The sequence below is a fragment of the Schistocerca serialis genome, chromosome 9, assembly GCF_023864345.2.
Source record: "Schistocerca serialis cubense isolate TAMUIC-IGC-003099 chromosome 9, iqSchSeri2.2, whole genome shotgun sequence".
In the NCBI taxonomy this organism is placed as follows: domain Eukaryota; kingdom Metazoa; phylum Arthropoda; class Insecta; order Orthoptera; family Acrididae; genus Schistocerca; species Schistocerca serialis.
Window position 1 is genome coordinate 413,390,713 of NC_064646.1, and position 20,387 is coordinate 413,411,099.

At 42.6% G+C, this 20,387-nt stretch overlaps 1 protein-coding gene across 1 annotated transcript in view; it reads left to right on the top strand.

The window, feature by feature from the left end:
- Positions 1-20,387, top strand: part of LOC126418791 (uncharacterized) — a 120,116-nt gene that overhangs the window by 43,015 nt on the left and 56,714 nt on the right. Inside the window, exons 2-3 of the mRNA XM_050085721.1 lie at positions 12,091-12,438; positions 14,437-14,641. Of these exons, the coding sequence (XP_049941678.1) occupies positions 12,091-12,438; positions 14,437-14,641 (553 nt within the window). The remainder of the gene's footprint in view (positions 1-12,090; positions 12,439-14,436; positions 14,642-20,387) is intronic.

Genomic DNA, 20,387 nt, shown 5'->3' on the forward strand with positions numbered 1-20,387 from the left:
ACCTGTAAGTTAGTTCCCTTTGACCTAGAATTATGAAAATTGACAAAAAGGTATGTTTCACAATACAAAGGAAAAAATCCGAAAATTGTGAATTAGTAATTATATCACACGACATAAAATTTATGTTTTATCCGACTGTCTGTCTGTCTGTCTATTAAGATCCTTTTTCCTCAGGAGTGGGTTGGTGTATCAAATGGTTCAAATGGCTCTGAGCACTATGGGACTTAACATCTGTGGTCATCAGTCCCCTAGAACTTAGAACTACTTAAACCTAACTAACCTAAGGACATCACGCACATCCATGCCCGAGGCAGGATTCGAACCTGCGATCCTAGTAGTCGCGCGTTTTCGGACTGAGCGCCTGAACCGCTAGACCACCGCGGCCGGCAGGTTGATGTATCAAATTGAAATTTGTCACATACTAATGTCTATGGACCTTTGGCGTTGTAATAAATGTAAACTTATAAGCCATTGTAATCAAAAGATACGGTCATTTATGTCACATACTTTGATATCTTGCCAGTATCGATATCGATAGTAAGCAAAATCCATCAAAATTCTCGGTTAGCGGGATGAATTAAGTATCTATACACATAATTAGCTTTTGATGCAACTCTTGAAGTACAAAAGAGAGTTTATGCGTATACTCTACTGATCAAAAGTATCCGGACACCGTTGTGTCAAGAGGAATTAACCTTGGAGCCACCACTACAAAAGTAGGCGGAGAGTATTGTGTTGCCGGTACAGAAACAGCACTCAGTGACTTCGAACGTGTTCCAGTCATTGTATGTCACCAGAGGATGAAATTTATCAGCGACATTTCACCTCCACTAAAGCTGCCCAAGTCTACTGTTGATGTTGTGACTGTGAAGTGGAAAAGCGAAAGTACAAGGGCAGCTATATCAGGAAGATACATAGTTTTTTTGTTTGTCTTGATAGCAGAGTTTTTTTGGACAAAATTATCGGGTTTGCATACCTATTTTCAGAATTTACAATACAAGTAAAAGAGGGAAGAATTACGATCTACTACATCAAGAGGTTAAAAAATAAAATAGAAATTATAATATAAACATGATGTACATCTCTTTATGCTGCACTGCAGCTAGTCATAAACATGAAAGAATAACACAAGTCAAAATTGCCATGCATGCTTCAACCAGTATAATTTGCGGAACTAGGAAAACTAACAGATTTTTGTATGGTTAAATATAAAATATTTTGCTTACATACATGCAACTGAGAATATTTTTAAGAACTGTATTTTTAAACAAACCTTCTTTTAACTACTTTGTACAATTATCTGTACGTTATGCATGCGTCGGCGAACTCTAGCACAGCACTTTCATACTGTGTATACTGGTTGAAACATTCATGGCAACTTTGACTCGTGCCATTTATACATGTCTATCATTTGCTGCATTGGATCAGAATGAGAAGTGTAACACGTTTATGTCAAAAGTTCTGTTTTCCCTTCTAACCTCTTGATGTAGCAAACAGTAATGATTTCTTCTTTTATTCCCCTTGAAGATTCTGAGGGTGGCTGTTGCGTAGCCGAAATCCGTAATGTTGTGCAAAAAGTACCGATCAAGGCAGTTAAATAACAAACTATGTAAAGCATATGACCGCTCTGCAGACAGTCATTTTGCTGTGGAAGGTTCGCAGGAGAGCTTCTGTGAAGTTTGGAAGGTAGTAGACGAGATACTGGCAGAAGTAAAGCTGTGAGGAGGGGGCGTGAGTCGTGCTTGGGTAGCTCAGATGGTAGAGCACTTGCCCGCGAAAGGCAAAGGTCCAGAGTTCGAGTCTCGGTCCAGCACACAGTTTTAATCTGCCAGGAAGTTTCAGTCTTTAAGGTCTTCATATACAACAAGCATTATTAACATTCTACTTCTTTAGCCTTCATGTCTACTTATATGCAGCCATCTTCCGCTAGAGTGCTCCGAATTGTAGCGTGTAACACGATGGTGTGTAATATAACTACGACGGTCTGTGGGAAACAGCGTGCTGTAATCGAGTTCCGGATTCGAAGACTTTGTCTACACTTGGAGCACCCTCTCCTTCGATATGACAATGTCAAACCACACACGAGCGCTGCTGTATCTTGCAACAAAAAATCTAATGGCTCTGAGCACTATGGGATTTAACATCTCTGGTCATCAGTCCCCTAGAACTTACAACTACTTAAACCTAACTAACCTAAGGACATCACACACATCAATGCCCGAGGCAGGATTCGAACCTGCGACCGCAGTGGTCACGCGGTTCCAGACTGAAGCGCCTAGAACCGCTCGGTCACACCGGCCCGCTTATCTAGCAACAATCCGAGGCCTTCGGTTCACCGTCATCGATCATCCTCCACACAGTCCTGAGATGGTTCTATCCCATTTTCATCTGTTTCCAAAACTCAAAGAACTCCTTCGAGGACTTCTCGTCGGTAGTGATGAAGCGGTGCAAGCAGAGTTGGGATTGTGGCTCCGTCAAAAAACTGGAACATTCTAGTGACGGTATCAACAAACTGATCCCCCATTGGAAGAAATGTACAGGATGACTATGTTGAGAAATAAATTTGCATGATGAATAAAGATGTAGAATGTTAATAAATTTTGTTTTATTTATAAAGCTTTAAGAGTTTTCACATAACTAATTCGGGGGCATTACTTACTAGCACGCCCTCGTAATGCAAGATGTGCGAAATACCTTACCATAGTAATTGAAACACCGAGGACGACAGGGAGCTTTATGCCAAAAACAAGAAGCACTTCATGCTTTGGCAGGGAAAAATTAAATTTATTAAATTAAAGAGTAACAGCTTAAAAAAGAAGAAAAGCCCATCTAGTTGAATAAGGCCCCTACGAATTATTGATAATTTTGCCACTGCTAATGTGAAATTATAATAGCACAGCCTGAAAAAAAAACAACAGTTAAAGTTTAAGCTGTATTGGACTACTAAGGCAAGCAGGTCTGAGCTTAAGTCCGTGTCGATGTCCAGGTCGTTATTGCATAAATTTATAATGAACATAGTTTGAATTTCATAGACAAAATGCAGGTTACTGGGACCGTGTAATGAAGAGTCAAATAAAAAGGGATGTAGCGAAAACTTTCGAGATTTCGTCAACAGTCCTAATACAGAAATATAAGTTTGCTGGAAACGTATCATACTTAGGAATGTAGCGAACCCACCCGTGTGAGTTCTCGCATCATGAAGAATGCTACTTGAAAAGGCTATTCACCGTAGTGGACAAAACATGCTTGTCAGAGATTAAACACTTAAAAAAATAAGGCTTCGTCATTCGCTTTTAGTTTGGGCATCGAAAAATTTGCTGATACTGTGGCGTGGCTCACTAATTTTAGGAGAATCACTTCGCTTTTTACGAAGGTACTAAGGTTCTGACACTGACGTCTAACACGTGGACTGTGCCATTAAAGAATCTGTCATGATTCGAATAAGGAAGCCACTGATCAAACATGATAGTGGCTACAACTTTAGGAAGGCCTGGCAACACGCAGTTAGTCTAAGAAGAAGAAGTAGACTGTAGAGATACTCCATAACGAACTGACTACGAAATCGTAAAGAGCAATAGCGGAGGTGCCCCCAGCACTCGAACCTAGGAGTGAGCAGCGATTCGTCGGCAGGAGTGGGGAAGGGGATACCCTGCTCAGACTGCGGATAGAATGGCAGATTTGGCGTGAGGGGGCGGGGGAAGGAGATACAAAAGTGCGCACCGGTCTCCAAGCAGTCGGTTTATCTGCGCTCCTGACCAAAGCAACATGGTTGCTTGCCGAAATACATGATTCGAAAAGAAATAACAGATTTTATTGAAAGATACAAATACATCTCGCGTGTCAAGTGGATGGAGCAAAGTCTAAAGTCTTATGGTCGCACAGACACTGTATTATACATTCAACACGAGAACCATGCGTTGCTCGAGAAACATTGAAACGGTAGTCCATTTCATTCACACAGAGATCAACAGGTCCTTGTTTATTGAATCGATAGCTTCAACAACTAGATTTCGCAGCCCTTGACGACTAGATGATATAGGTGGGACAAACACGATGTCTTTTATGTGTCTAACAGAAAAAAATCGCAATGTGTGAGGTCTGGTGACTTGGGAAGCCAGAAGCAATGAACAAGATCTTGTTGTCCAACTGTTCCAATCCAACATATGGTTTTGATAAGATAACGCCGCATCTCAAGGTGAAAGTGTAGCGGGGCGCCGTCACGCATAAAAATGAAATCACTGGAATCTTAGTGAAGGCAGCACGTCCGAATGTGACATTCGTGCCACAGTTTCCTCTCCAAATAGGAAGGTCCACAAACTTCGTGAGCAGAAACAGCACAAAACACATTCAGTTTCGGTGAGTGTCTTTCATGTTCGACGACGGCCAGGGTTTTGTGACCCCCAAACTTTTACATTATGGCAGTTTATTTTACAAGACACATGAAACGGCGATTAGTCCAAAAAGATGAGTTATTGGTAAAAGGTGTAGTCTGTCATATCCTGCAGGACTGAAATGCAAAATTAGTACCTTCTATTACCGTCGCCGGGGCGTTGTTGCTGCAGTAACTGCAACTTGTAAGGCTTCATATGCAAGCATCATTTCAGAACTCGCCACACCGTTGTTTGAGGAAGTTGAAATTTCTGGCCAGCCCGTCTTGTGGACGTCCGAGGACTCCACGTGAATGAATCTCGAAGTCGCACAAAATTTTCATTCGACGTGCGTGGCAGACCTGTGCTGTTCCCTTTCATATACATCCAGCTTCCAAGAACTTTTTATGCCAGCCATAAATCTGATGGTGCAGAGGCGGTTTCTTGCTCAACAGACGGCGGAATGCACGTTACGCTTGAACAATGGGCTGACTTCTTGCAAATTCCTACATAAAGTATGATTTTCCTTGTGGTGTACTCGCCATGTTGTTACAAACAAGCAACGGTGTTAAAAACATCGAGCCTTGTTTTAACCAGAGACTCGCGCAACTTGTTTCTACCTGTATTAGTTTGTACGTAATAAACAACTGAAATCTGTTGTTTCTTCTTCAGTCCGGTATTGTGCCCGTGGACATTGAGACTGACGTGCGGCAGTTCAGTCGTGAACTATTTCGCCAGAATCACACAGTTTGTTCAGCACGGAAAAATAAATGAAACTGATGTTTTCCTATGTACTCTAGGAAATTTATGTGTTTCCTTCGTTTGAAATGTTAAAATAAATGAAAAAATTATTTAGTGCTAAAAAAATTAAGAGTTTTTATTTGAATTCTAGTTGCTTCTTTCTGCTTCCCTTTGTAACAGAATACGAATGTTATTGAAAATGCAGTACCATATTTTAAAGTTTCATTTCGACTGTTTTGAGATTCCACAGTGCTCAGTCAATCTTTCGTTAAATCGAACTTGCCAGGTGCCTTAAGCTTCGCAAATCGAGACTTGACTGAATGTCATTAAGCTCGATAAAGTGCATTATTAGGTGTTGACTGTAGAAAGACGGAGCCTGTGTGAAATACGCTTTTTTTGTCCTATTAGGATTCAGCACACTGAAGACCACGAGAATGTTCTGCTTTAATTAAAACGGTGTTTCCCTCTTTGCCCTCTTCTCCCCTATTCATGGATTATGCGATTTCACCAGCCTCGATCAACAAGGTCCGGCCATCTCATCCGTGGTTTTCCCCTCTGTCATGTCCCTTTAGCTTTGTAACCAAGAATTTGTGCTGAAAATCTACCTTCATGGATTGTGTATAGATGTTGCCACTGTCTGACTCTGTTTAGATCTATTTTCCTATGCACTGAATCAGCTTTTACTTCATACCTGATGTCTCCATTTCTGAAGGGATCTTCTTTGGTACACCCTTTAACGCTACGGAGAAATTCATTTCCGCAGCTTGGACCCTGCTCATATTCTATTGCGTGGGAACCCAAGTTTTCAGATCCATATAGAATTAACTACAATTTTATCTTATAGGAGATTTTCCCCTGAATGCAGTAGCTTCTGTTTCATTAGTGGAGGTGTTCATGTTATATTTAGAAGCCAACAAAATAAGATGATAAACGTCTCCTTGAAGGTTATCTTCATTTTCGTGAATTACTAGTTAGTTAGATTATAAACCAATGACCATTTTGCACGGTAAATCGTAGTGATATGGAATGAGTCACTATACATCCAGAACGCAAATTAATTTGTAGACATGGCCACATGGTGAATATTTATAAGTGTTTTTTTTTAATATACATGTGTGAGTTACTAATTACTAATGACTGACCCCACCTATAAACATTACAATAACAGAACTTATTTCACGGAATAGAGGGAAGTGTCTAGGAGAAACCTTTCCAGTTCGTCTTCAGATTTTACTTTGCTACCTGTCAGTTGTTTTACACCACTAGGTAAATTATCAAAGATTTTTGTGGCAGCATTGTGCATCCCCTTCAGTGCTAAAGACAACCGTAACGTGAAGTAATGAATGTCACTTTTCCTTCTGTTATTGTAATTGTGTATATCATTGTTCCTTTTGGACTGTAGTGGGTCATTTACATTTCGTGATGGAATAAATATATTACGAACCTTTAGTCAGAATGCCCAAATCGTTAAACGGATGAAACTTCCTGGCAGATTAAAACTGTGTGCCGGACCGAGACTCGAAAACGGGACCTTTGCCTTTCGCGGGCAAGTGCTCTATGAACTGAGCTACTCAAGCACGACTCACGCCCCGTCCTCACAGCTTCACTTCCGCCAGTACCTCGTCTCCTACTTTCCAAAATTTACAGAAGCTCTCCTACGAACCTTGCAGAACTAGCACTCCTGAAAGAAAGGATACTGCGGAGACATGGCTTAGCCACAGCCTGGTGGATGTTTCCAGAATGAGATTTTCACTCTGGAGCGAAGTATGCGCTATTATGAAAGGAAGTTTCACATCAGCGCACACTCAGCTGCAGAGTGAAAACCTCATTCTGGAAACTTTATACGGATGTCTACAAGAGGATCATGGCTGAGCACTATATATTATTCCTACAACACTTTTTTTAACAACGACGACATTCTTTCGTAGATATGAGTTACCCCAGAATACTATTCCATACGACATTACTGACTGAAAATTTGTAAAGTATGTCATCTTACTGATGTGTCAGTCCCCAAGATTTGCTCTAATTGTTGGGGCAAATGTGGTTGAACTGTTTTAGGCGTTCCAAAACGTGCTTTCCGCAGTTTAAATTATCATCAACGTGGGAAGCTAAATTTAGAAGCTCCGACCGTATTTTTTATTTCCTCACCATCCGTTACGCTAGTCTTTATCATCTAGTACCCCAAGATGTACGAAGAAATTGAAGAAATGTATGATGAAATAAAAGAAATTATTCAGATAGTGAAGGGAGACGAAAATTTAATAGTCATGGGTGACTGGAATTCGAGTGTAGGAAAAGGGAGAGAAGGAAACATAGTAGGTGAATATGGATTGGGGCTAAGAAATGGTAGAATTTTGCACAGAGCACAACTTAATCATAGCTAACACTTGGTGTAAGAATCATGATAGGAGGTTGTATACATGGGAGAACCCTGGAGATACTAAAAGGTATCAGATAGATTATATAATGGTGAGACAGAGATTTAGGAACCAGGTTTTAAATTGTAAGACATTTCCAGGGGCAGATGTGGCCTCTGACCACAATGTATTGGTTATGACCTGTAGATTAAAACTGAAGAAACTGCAAAAAGGTGGGAATTTAAGGAGATGGGACCTGGATAAACTGAAAGAACCAGAGGTTGTACAGAGTTTCAGGGAGAGCATGAGGGAACAATTGACAGGAACGGGGGAAAGAAATACAATAGAAGAAGAATGGGTAGCTTTGAGGGATGAAATAGTGAAGGCAGCAGAGGATCAAGTAGGTAAAAAGACGAGGGCTAGTAGAAATCTTTGGGTAACAGAAGAAATATTGAATTTAATTGATGAAAGGAGAAAATATAAAAATGCAGTAAATGAAGCAGGCAAAAAGGAATACAAACGTCTCAAAAACGAGATCGACAGGAAGTGACCAATGTAAGGATGTAGAGGCTTATCTCACTAGGGGTAAGATAGATACTGCCTACAGGAAAATGAAAGAGAGCTTTGGAGAGAAGAGAACCACTTGTATGATTATCAAGAGCTCAGATGGCAACCCAGTTCTAAGCAAAGAAGGGATGGCAGAAAGGTGGAAGGAGTATATAGAGCGTCTATACAAGGGCGATGTACTTGAGGACAATATTATGGAAATGGAAGAGGATGTAGATGAAGACGAAATGGGAGATAAGATACTGGCTGAAGAGTTTGACAGAGCACTGAAAGACCTGAGTCGAAACAAGGCCCCGGGAGTAGACAACATTCCATTAGAACTACTGACAATCTTGGGAGAGCCAGTCCTGACAAAACTCTACCATCTGGTGAGCAAGATGTATGAAACAGGCGAAGTACCCTCAGACTTCAAGAAGAATATAATAATACCAATCCCAAAGAAAGCAGGTGTTGACAGATGTGAAAATTACCGAACAATCAGTTTAATAATCCACAGCTGCAAAATACTAACACGAATTCTTTACAGACGAATGGAAAAACTAGTAGAAGCCGACCTCGGGGAAGATCAGTTTGGACTCCGTAGAAATACTGGAACACGTGAGGCAATACTGACCTTACGACTTATCTTAGAAGAAAGATTAAGGAAAGGCAAACCTACGTTTCTAGCATTTGTAGACTTAGAGAAAGCTTTTGACAATGTTGATTGGAATACTCTCTTTCAAATTCTAAAGGTGGCAGGGGTAAAATACAGGAAGCGAAAGGCTATTTACAATTTGTACAGAAACCAGATGGCTGTTATAAGAGTCGAGGGACATGAAAGGGAAGCAGTGGTCGGGAAGGGAGTAAGACAGGGTTGTAGCCTCTCCCCGGTGTTATTCAATCTGTATATTGAGAAAGCAGTAAAGGAAACAAGAGAAAAATTCGGAGTTGGTATTAAAATCCATGGAGAAGAAATAAAAGCTTTGAGGTTCGCCGATGACATTGTAATTCTGTCAGAGACAGCAAAGGACTTGGAAGAGCAGTTGAACGGAATGGACAGTGTCTTGAAGGGAGGATATAAGATGAACATCAACAAAAGCAAAACGAGTATAATGGAATGTAGTCGAATTAAGTCGGGTGATGCTGAGGGTATTAGATTAGGAAATAAGACACTTAAAATAGTAAAGGAGTTTTGCTATTTTGGGAGCAAAATAATTGATGATGGTCGAAGTAGAGAGGATATAAAATGTAGACTGGCAATGGCAAGGAAAGCGTTTCTGAAGAAGAGAAATTTGTTAACTTCGAGTATAGATTTAAGTGTCAGGAAGTCATTCCTGAAAGTATTTGTATGGAGTGTAGCCATGTATGGAAGTGAAACATGGACGGTAAATAGTTTGGACAAGAAGAGAATAGAAGCTTTCGAAATGTGGTGCTACAGAAGAATGCTGAAGATTAGATGGGTAGATCACATAACTAATGAGGAAGTATTGAATAGGATTGGGGAGAAGAGAAGCTTGTGGCACAACTTGACCAGTAGAAGGTATCGGTTGGTAGGACATGTTCTGAGGCATCAAGGGATCACCAATTTAGTATTGGAGGGCAGTATGGAGGGTAAAAATCGTAGGGGGAGACCAAGAGATGAATACACTAAGCAGATTCAGAAGGATGTAGGTTGCAGTAGGTACTGGGAGATGAAGAAGCTTGGACAGGATAGAGTATCATTGAGAGCTGCATCAAACCAGTCTCAGGACTGAAGACCACAACAACAACAACAACCCCTAGATGTGAAAAACAGAATATGATGCGATTTTTCAAAATTGAGGGTGAGACTGTTGGCAGAAAACAAGTCAATGATACTTTTAAGAACATTGTTTACAATTTCTTCAGTTTCTGTACATATGCTTGAATTGATTACAATTTAGTGTACCTGAAAAATGAACTGATTCTGCTTGTTATTAGACGGAAGATAATTTACAACAAACAATAGTAGATATAAGATTGAGCCTTGGGGAATCCCATTCGTGATTTCTCCTAGTCAGAATCACGTCACCAGACTATATTGGTTCAAATACCATGACAGCTTTCTGCATTCTTTTGTGTAGATGTGACATTATCTTAGCTATACCATCAATCTCATAAAACTTCAATTTATTTTGGAGAATATAGTTATTCACACAGTCAAATGCATTAGATAGATCGCAGGAAATGCTGACCGGCGCTATTTTACTATGTAACGCTTGTAAAATTTGGTTAACGTGTAAATGACATTTATAGTAGAGTAACTCTCCTGAAAACCAAACTGTGAGTTTATGAGGTCATTAATGTTTCTAAAGTGAAACACTATTCTAGAATACATCAGCTTCTCAAAGATTTTGGAACATGATCGTTTGATCATTTGCGTATAGTAGAGTATTGAAGCCATTTCTACACTACTGGCCATGAAAATTGGTACACCACGAAGATGACGTGCTACAGACGCGAAATTTAACCGACAGGAAGAAGATGCTGTGATATGCAAATGATTAGCTTTTCAGAGCACTCACACAAGGTTGGCGCCGGTGCGACACCTACAACGTGATGACATGAGGAAAGTTTCCTACCGATTTCTCATACACAAACAGCAGATGACCGGCGTTGCCTGGTGAAATGTTGTTGTGATGCCTCGTGTAAGGAGGAGACATGCGTACCACCACATTTACGACTTTGATAAAGGTCGGATTGTAGCGTATCGCGATTGCGATTTATCGCATGGTGACATTGCTGCTAGCGTTGGTCGAGATCCGATGATTGTTAGCAGAATATGGAATCGGTGGGTACAGGAAGGTAATACGGAACGCCGTGCTGGATCCCAACGGTCTCGTATCACTAGCAGTCGAGATGACAGGCATCATATCCGCATGGCTGCAACGGATCGTGCAGCCACATCTCGATCCCTGAGTCAACAGATGGGGACGTTTGCAAGACAACCATCATCTGCACGAACAGTTCGACGACGTTTGCAGCAGCATGGACTATTAACTCGGAGACCATGGCTGCGGTTACCCTTGACGTCGCATCACAGACAGGAGCGCCTGCGATTGTGTGCTCAACGACGAACCTGGGTGCACGAATGGCAAAACGTCATTTTTTCGGATGAATCCAGGTTCTGTTGTTTACAGCATCATGATGGTCGCATCCGTGTTTGGCGACATCGCTGTGAACGCTCATTGGAAGCGTGTATTCGTCATCTCCATACTGGCGTATCACCCGGCGTGATGGTATTGGGTGCCATTGGTTACACGTCTCGGCCACCTGTTGTTCGCATTGATGGCACTTTGAACAGTGGGCGTTACATTTCAGATGTGTTACGACCCGTGGCTCTATCCTTCATTCGATCCTTGCGAAATCCTTCATTTCAGCAGGATAATGCACGACCGCATGTTGCAGGTCGTGTACGGGCCCTTCTGGATACAGAAAATGTTAGACTGCTGCTGTGGCCAGCACATTCTCCAGATCTTTCACCAACTGAAAACGTCTGGTCAATGGTGGCGGAGCAACCGGCTCGTCACAATACGCCAGTCACTACTCTTGATGAACTGTGGTATCGTGTTGAAGCTGCATGGGCAGCTGTACCTGTACGCGCCATCCAAGCTCTGTTTGACTCAATGCCCAGGCGTATCAAGGCCGTTATTACGGCCAGAGGTGGTTGTTCTGGGTACTGATTTCTGTGGATCTATGCACCCATACTCCGTGAAAATGTAATCACATGTAAGTTCTAGTATAATATATTTGTCCAATGAATACCCGTTTATCACCTGCATTTCTTCTTGGTGTAGCAATTTTAATGGCCAGTAGTGTATCTGTTGATCTTTAAGCCGCAGGTGATATTTTGTTTTAAGCACTGGGCACGTCATCTATGTAGATGTTTAAAAGAGACGGAGACTGCGCATATCTTTGTCTAACTCCCTTGTTCTTGCTAATTGTTAAGGCAAGTTATATGCGTCTGCGATTATTTTGTTTTTTGTTTTTTTATGTATGAGTGATCTCGTACGAGAGCAGCGACTCTTACTTGCACGTTCTCTTGGTTTGGTCGAAAGGTGCTGGAGTGCCACGCGTTCATCTGCAAGCGCGAGATGGCGGCGAACGCGCTGGTGCGGTGCTGCTTCCACGCGTACGCCGACTCCTCGTACGCGCGGCACATCGACGGGTCCGGCGGAGGCAGCGCCTACGGCACGCTGCGCTCCACTCAGGGAGGAGACTCCGGCCCGGGGGGCGGCGGGGGCGGCGCCGGCAACAGCGACTCGTGGCGACGCAGCACCCTGTCTCTGAACCACCACTCCAGCGCGGGGCCGGGTGGCACGCTCACCTCCAACGCCTCCGCGGCCAGCGCGCTCTCCGGAGCCACCGATGACGTCAGCATCTACAACGGCGACGAGAACCACAAGGTGCGTCACCCCTAATCTCTGTTACATATGGGTTACACGCTAATCAGAAAAGTGTTTTACCAGGGACTTTCGATAAGTAATGCAACAAATTTTTTATTTATTTATTTATTTATTTTTGTTTTGTTTTTACAAGCGCGGTGGTTTTGAAACTTCCTGGCCTGGCAGTTTAAACTGTGTGCCGGACCGAGACTCGAACTCGGGACCTTTGCCTTTCGCGGGCAAGTGCTCTACCATCTGAGCTACCCAAGCACGACTCACGCCCCGTCCTCACTGCTTTACTTCCGCCAGTACCTCGTCTCCTACCTTCCAAACTTTACAGAAGCTCCCCTCGAACCTTGCAAGACTAGCAGTCCTGCATGAAAGGATATTGCGGAGACATGGCTTAGCCACAGGCTGGGGGGATGTTTCCAGAATGAGAATTTTCACTCTGCAGGAGAGTGTGCGCTGATATGAAACTTCCTGGCAGATTAAAACTGTGTGCCGGACCGATTCCACATTCTGCTAGCAGTCATTGGATCTCGACCAACGCGAGCAGCAATGTCGCGATACGATAAACCGCAGTCGCGATAGGCTGCAATCCGACCTTTATCAAAGTCGGAAACGAGATGGTACGCATTTCTCCTCCTTACACGAGACATCACAACAACGTTTCACCAGGCAACGCCGGTCAACTGCTGTTTGTGTATGAGAAATCGGTTGGAAACTTTCCTCATGTCAGCACGTTGTAGGTGTCGCCACCGTCGCCAATCTTGTGTGAATGCTCTGAAAAGATAGTCATTTGCATATCACAGCATCTTCTTCCTGTCGGTTAAATTTCGCGTCTGTAGCACGTCATATTCGTGGGGTAGCAATTTCAATAGCCAGTAGTGTATTTCACCATGGATGACACCTGGGAAATAAGCTCAATACGTTGCAAGCATCAGTCGTGGCCAGAACAGGGTTCTGTCTAGTTGTGAGTGCATTAGGGCGGAGCTAACTGGATTCGTGAGTGAACGAATCGTTGCCCCTCGTATGGTGGGTGCTTTTGAATCCTAGGCAGTAGAAGTGTTTGGTGTTTAAAGAGGCACTATATCAAAGATTTGTACCATATGCAGGGAAAGACACTTTTAAGACACAACGCGGGCGAAAGTGTATCTCAAGTGATCGTGACGGGACAATAAATGAAGAGGACTGTTAAGAAAAATTAGGGGACAACAGTAACAAAGTCACTGCTGAACTGAATGTCTCGACAGCCAACCCTCTCCGTACCAAAGCAATCCTAAGAGCGCTCGGTAAGCTGGAAATTCTTGGGCGAGCTATTATTCCAAAACCACTCAACAGCAATGCAGAGGGGCAAAACCTGTACTATGAAGCAATGGAATAAAGCCATTTGGTAGAACGAATCTTGTTTCATCCTGTTTTCAACTTCTGGCCGAGTTTCCTTCACAAAAGTGAAGAATGGCAGGAGTTCGGTGGTGAAGTGTGCAGCCGTATAATGGTATTTCACGGGCCCCATGTTTACTATTCAAGGCTTTATTACTGCAAAGGATTACGGGATCATTTCGGCTGGTAAGGTCTATCCCATGGTACAATACTTGTTCCCCGATGACGATGTTCTGACCCATGACGACGAGGCGCCTGTTTAGAAAGCTCGCATGGTGCAGGACTAATTTTGTAAGCACGAGGATTGGATCTACCTTGACCACCATAATAACCAAAACTCAGTCATTGTGGTCTACTTTGGAGAGCATGGTGCGCGTCGCTATACACCGCCATAATCGTTACTTGAACTTCCAGTTATTTTGCAGGAAGAATGGTGTAAAGCAGGGCGTCAAGTTATCCATCCTGAGACGAATGCAAGCTGTTCTCAATGCCAATCGTTTTCCTACAGAGTACATCACTTGTTTTGAATTTCGATTTTACCATATTTTTGTCCGCCCCCTGTACCTCCAAACCAGGAAGGCCGGTGAGACTACGTGCAGGTAGACATAGTTGCTAAGGGCCGCGGACGCTTTGCAGGTGTGGGTGGGCAGCGGGACGCTGGAGCGCGAGGAGGTGTACGGCGGCGGCTCCTCGACGGTACGTAGTTCGCGGTCGCAGCGGCCGCGACAGGTGGTCGCGCCGGTCAACGCGCCGCCCCCGCCGCCCACGCCCAAAGAAGAGAAGGCCAGCAAGAAGGCCGCCGCCAACACCAAGGAGCGGAATCGCCGCAAGAAGCTGCTCGGTAAGTCACAACTCCACGTGACTCTACGGTAATCATAAGGATAGTCTAGTAACGATTCTCGCTGTCAGTACATTAATGCAGAGTGTAAGGTCTCACGCAAATCCAACACCTTCCATGAAAAGCCTGACATGATAGCAAATCTGGCAATATGGCACATGCTCCGAATAAATCCTGACATTAAATTAACCAAAGTAATACGATCAACGAGTCAGCAAATGGAATACCACAGACTAACACAAGAACGTCTAAATGCATATCATACCTTCCCACTGTGAAACAGACGCAGTTCCGAGGGGAGAAACGAGAACGGAAACCGAGAGCAGAGCCGTGTAGGCTAGAAGGCCTAACGATAAAAGCGGGACAATGGGGCACCCGCATCGCCGGCCGACCGCCAAGAGGTCCATCCCCCAGCCCATGTTAAAGATAGAGCCCTCCAGAAGAATAGATCTTACGATAATTCTAAATGGGCCACACCAGTTGCAAGTTTTTGTGTGAGACTATTTGAATCTCTGTTATGTAGCAAACATTAAAAACATTTCCCCACCACGAAAAGTATAACGTTTCTCATTGGATAGACAGAATTTCTGTAGGCGGAGATTAAGATTAACATTGAGACGCTGACTGGTCAGTTGAAAACACAGCCAGACACCTTTTTCTTAAACCAACATCGGTAAACAGTAGTAAGGATAAGTTCGAGAGAGTTGCTACCGAGATGACGAGGTGTGTGGAGCTGTGCCGCCAGCCGCCCCTGATACTGCCTAACCACCGACAAGGTAATGAACGCACGTGATGCCTCATAAGAGCGCATAAGGCTTCACTCAGAACTGCAGAAGCCTCATCTGTTACATCCCCTTTTTACGTAGTACTAGTGTCGATCGTCAATTAAACTTCATGGTATTCACATTTGCTACTTCTGAAACGCGATAATTTTTCTGTTATATAATTATTGAGAAGCCACATCAGCCACTGTAATTTATGACAAGTTAAATAAGTAATTAAAGATAATTGAGGGTCACTGTAGACCATTTTTGATAGTTCTCTCTTTTATGAAACTTTATTTAAACCTAGATTGTTGATGTGCTATGGCATAGGTCATCCTTCGATCCATTGTAGAACTTGGAAACCCATTCAGGGAATATTCGTTCACATTTTTGTTGAACGCAGTTGGTTTTTATCATCCTGTGTTAAAATATTACCTTTTATCAATAGTACAATTTATAAACAATGTTCTGTGAGTAGAATAAAAATTTCAATGGTAAACTTAACTGCTTTTTCGGCGTTATTTTACCAGCTAACTAAAAATAGGAAAGCGTTGAACCCCTTCCACTAAACTTAGTTAGTATTAAGATTCTTTTATAGGGAGTGCAGTGGCGCTGACGCTGAAATCATTAAGTATTTAATTATATCATCGCTAGTCTCACTGAACTCTTCTGAACTCTACATGTCATGTGCGGTCTGGCGTCTCCTTACCAGGAACAGGTCCCAGGTTCAAACTAGTCAATTCCCTAAAAAAACACGCTCAGAGCGTCGTTGCGCGAAAGTAGAAGGGAGACACGACTTAGAACAAACAGACACCACGCAGAATGTTAGTAGACGCACGTTAGTAATATAGGCCTGTGCATAAGTTCGGAGAGTTTTTGTTTTGCATGTTGGTATTCCGGCGGCTGTGGATATATATATTGATTGTCATTTTTTTTGTAGTTCACTGTTGCTATTTGAGTTTACACATTGTCATTTTGTCATCTGGAGATAGTGAGTGGAGCTGGGGACGCTAGTAAATGGAGTGCCAAGTGGAGAAATCGGAACATTTCCGACATACTCTTCTGCTTGAGTTCAGTGGAGGGATGACAGCTGCGGAGGCAGTCAGAAACATTTTCGCCCTGAGTGGGGATAATGCAATTGGACAGAGCACTGCAAGGAAATGGCTTTCTCATGTTAAGGAGAGTCTTTTGACGTTAATTAGTCACCACTTTCAGTAATACCTTCGGGGCTTGATGAAGATGGTTCAAACGTGGTAATCCACAATGGTCCACGTCAGTGTACTCGAGAAATGGCAAATTCGGTGAACTGTGATCTTTTCACCGTTTTGCGACATCTGCATGCATTGGAGAAGGTTCAAAAATCGGGCGTACGGGTACCACTTGCTCATAGCCAAAATCACAAAAATCAGAGGGTGGCCATGCTCGAGCGGCTCATATAGAACACCGATCATTCCTATCCTCTGTCGTTACTGGTGATGAGAAATGGTGGTTTTATGCTAATATAAGGAAACTAAATGAGTGGTTGAGCCCGTACAAAGCAGCAACTCCCCATACAAAGACCTGAGACCATCTACGAAAGGTAGTGTCAAGTATCTGGTGGAACAGCGGCGGCATGGTGTGCTATGAATTGCTTCCCTCCTGAGGTATGGCCACCACTGCTAACACTTATTGTCAACAACTGAGACGTCTTGCAGAACCAATCCAACGACCATGAAGTCTATGTGAGGTGATGCTGCTCCGCGATAATCGCCGCCCGCATTCTGCTAGACTGTAAAAAACGGTATACAGGATTTGGGATGGGAAGTCATTACGCAGCCACCTCATTCACCTGATCTTGCGCCCTCAGATTTTCACCTTTTCCGCTCTCTATCGAACAACCTTCAAGGATCTTCCTTTCCGGATGAAAATGCGCTGCGAACATGGCTCAATGAATTCTCCGCCTCAAAAGTGCGCGATTTCTGCAGTCGCGGAATCGAAAAGTTACCTTGGCGTTGGCAGACTGTTGTAAATAATGAAGGAGAATATATTAATGATGACTAAAATCTGTGTTACGTGTGTCTTTTGTGTTTATAAGAAACTTACGGAAAAACGCTACGGACATATGCACCAAACCAACAGAAATACGATTCCTTAGGTCTAGTTAAGTATTTGTTAAAAAATGACGAAATTCCTCCAGCTGTATTAAGGTGTTGGTTTTATTGGCGACTAGTTTCGACGTTGTTACAACACCATCTTCAGACCCATACTTGTTGACAGCAACCGTATGTGTCTAACACTAGTAGGCAGTGCAGAGATAGGCGTGTACCATGCGCAAGGCAGGTAGTAACTAGTAGTCAAGAAGTATGGGCCTGAAGATGGTGTTGTAACAACATCGAAACTAGTCGCCAATAAAACCAACACCTTAATACAGCTGGAGGAATTTCGTCATTTTTTAACATATATTATACTAGCTGACGTCCCAAATCGTCCATTTCAATTATGGATATACGAAAAGTTAAGTATTTGGCGGATATCACAACTAATACGTGTGTCTCGACACGACTGGGTAACAGACTATTACTCTCGTTCTAATATGTCCAAAACCAATGACAACGTGGCCAGGATACTGTGAACTGAACGGTGCAGGGACTGGTAGCTGATCCTAAACATAACTAAATGTGACGTATTGCGCAAATATCTGCGAAGAAGTCGACAACTTCTCGATTATACTATTAGCGACAGGTCACTGGAAACAGTAATTACATTAAAGTACCTATGAGTCACTATCCGGAACGATCTGAAGTTGAATGATAACATGCATGCATAACTCACATATGCTACGTTGGAAGTCAACTGGTGAATCTCAAGGGAATGTAATTCATCAGTGTGCAAGTGGCTTACAGAATACTAGCTCTACAGTCTGGATTATTCGTTCATTGGGAATTCTCTGTGCCACATACAAGCCGTTCGACGGCCAACGTCTTGTAGAACTTCAACCAAGCTGTTTCTTTTTCATATGTTCTTTCTAGTGTCCAATATACATTTTGATTATATTCTTTTTGTCATAGCCTTCATACAGGTTTTTGTCATTATTTTCTCTCTCTTGCCAATTTCTCCATCTCAGAGTTGCACAAACACCCAACGTCCTCAGTTATTTGCTGGATGTATTTAAACATATGTCTTCTTATACAACTGTTATCCTCTTCGGCTTCCTTTAGGGATTTCTTAACACATGTATTATCTAATATTCCTTTCTCCGACAGTTCTGCGCAGAACCTCTTTTCCTCCCGGTCCACTTAATTTTCATCATGCCTCTGAAATTCCAACTTACTTCTTGTCATACTAATCTAGTTTTAGCGATATACGAGTTTCATTATTCTGAGTAAAATGTAAGACTTTATATGATATTTGGCTACGACGCTACATCACCAGTCCATTGATACCTCATGTCTCTGTGATATTTGTATTTACTCACAACTAATTTATTTTGTACATAGAGGTACAAAAAAATAATTGCATCGCTTCATAATAACGTCATGACAAGTTTCAAATAAGTCGATCAATTCAGTGACAGTGGACGAACGGTTTTCTACACACTTTATTACGCTCTCCCACGCCAGAAGATAGAAACAGTGGAGTACCAGCGCATTCTGGCGGAAAACGGCATACAGGAATGTTCTGAGCTGCAGAAGGAGCGAATATAGGACAGTGTGGATTCGAATGGTCCCGATTCTAACGGCAAGTACCAGTAAGAGAACATATTCACTATGTACACTTATTTGCTGTAGTACTTTCGTTTCTTTTCTCGTACACGAGATTTTTGTTGTGGACCGCAATGACATGTCTGTAATAAGCTCCTCTTCGGGTGCCACTTGACAGCGCGCAATCCACCTGAACTTCTATGATTATTTTTTTCCAGTTCCCCGTAAGCACAGAGAGCAGGTCAGCTTATTATCTCAGCCTCTGTCTAATGTATCGTAGTAATTGCGTTGACACGTAACGTTAATAAGCTTTGTAGTCACTTTGTGGCATAAGTGAGCACACTACTTCAGGTCATTAACTTTATTGACGTGATTCAGCTTGGTCCATTGTCAGAACACCAGCAAACCCCTTCCCCACTGCCAGCCCCTATTCGTTAAGGAATCAAACTTCCCTGTATGAAAAAGCTTCATACGTCTGATTGCAAATCAGTAAACGAGTTAAGTATTTGACGTTAAGTATGTAAAATCCTTATGGCGGAAGACGCAATAACATAATTATCTTGGTTTTATTAGATTCGGATTACATATTCCTAAACTATGTAGCCGCGTGGGATTAGCCGAGCGGTCTGAGTCGCTGCAGTCATGGACTGTGCGGCTGGTACCGGCAGAGGTTCGAGTCCTCCCTCGGGTATGGGTGTGAGTGTTTGTCTTTAGGATAATTGAGGTTAAGTAGTGCCTAAGCTTAGGGACTGATGACCTTAGCAGTTAAGTCTTTTAAGATTTCACACACATTAAAAAAAAAAAAAACTATGTAGTGTGCAATGAAATAATCTTGTGCGTGTCTTGATGGGTATATATGTATACTGTATGCGATCTGTGTAGCGAATGTAACAATAAACCATGGTGCCTGATGCTGAAACTTTACTGCGTGAACAGCGAAAATACAATACAGTAAATGATAGAATTTTTTGTTTTAATTATTTTGTGGGGCTGAAAGCTAGAAAAAGCTTAGAATAGTTTGGAATCACGTTTATCTCATTATGAAACACTACACGAATGTTGTCTGGGTAATATGCGCGTCATGACACACGGGATGATTCAGGTGCCTCTCTCTACCAACAGGTTTTATGTCATCCGCAATGCCTTCAAAAACCATGCGCGAGATTGCCATTTTTCTCTCGCTTGCTATGTGCAAACTAGGAGCCCTACGTAAGAAATGAACAATACCTTTCTGCAGGAAAGCCTTACGGAAAAAATGAACAGGACATTTTTGCAGGAAATTTAATGTAGTTAAATTTTGTACTG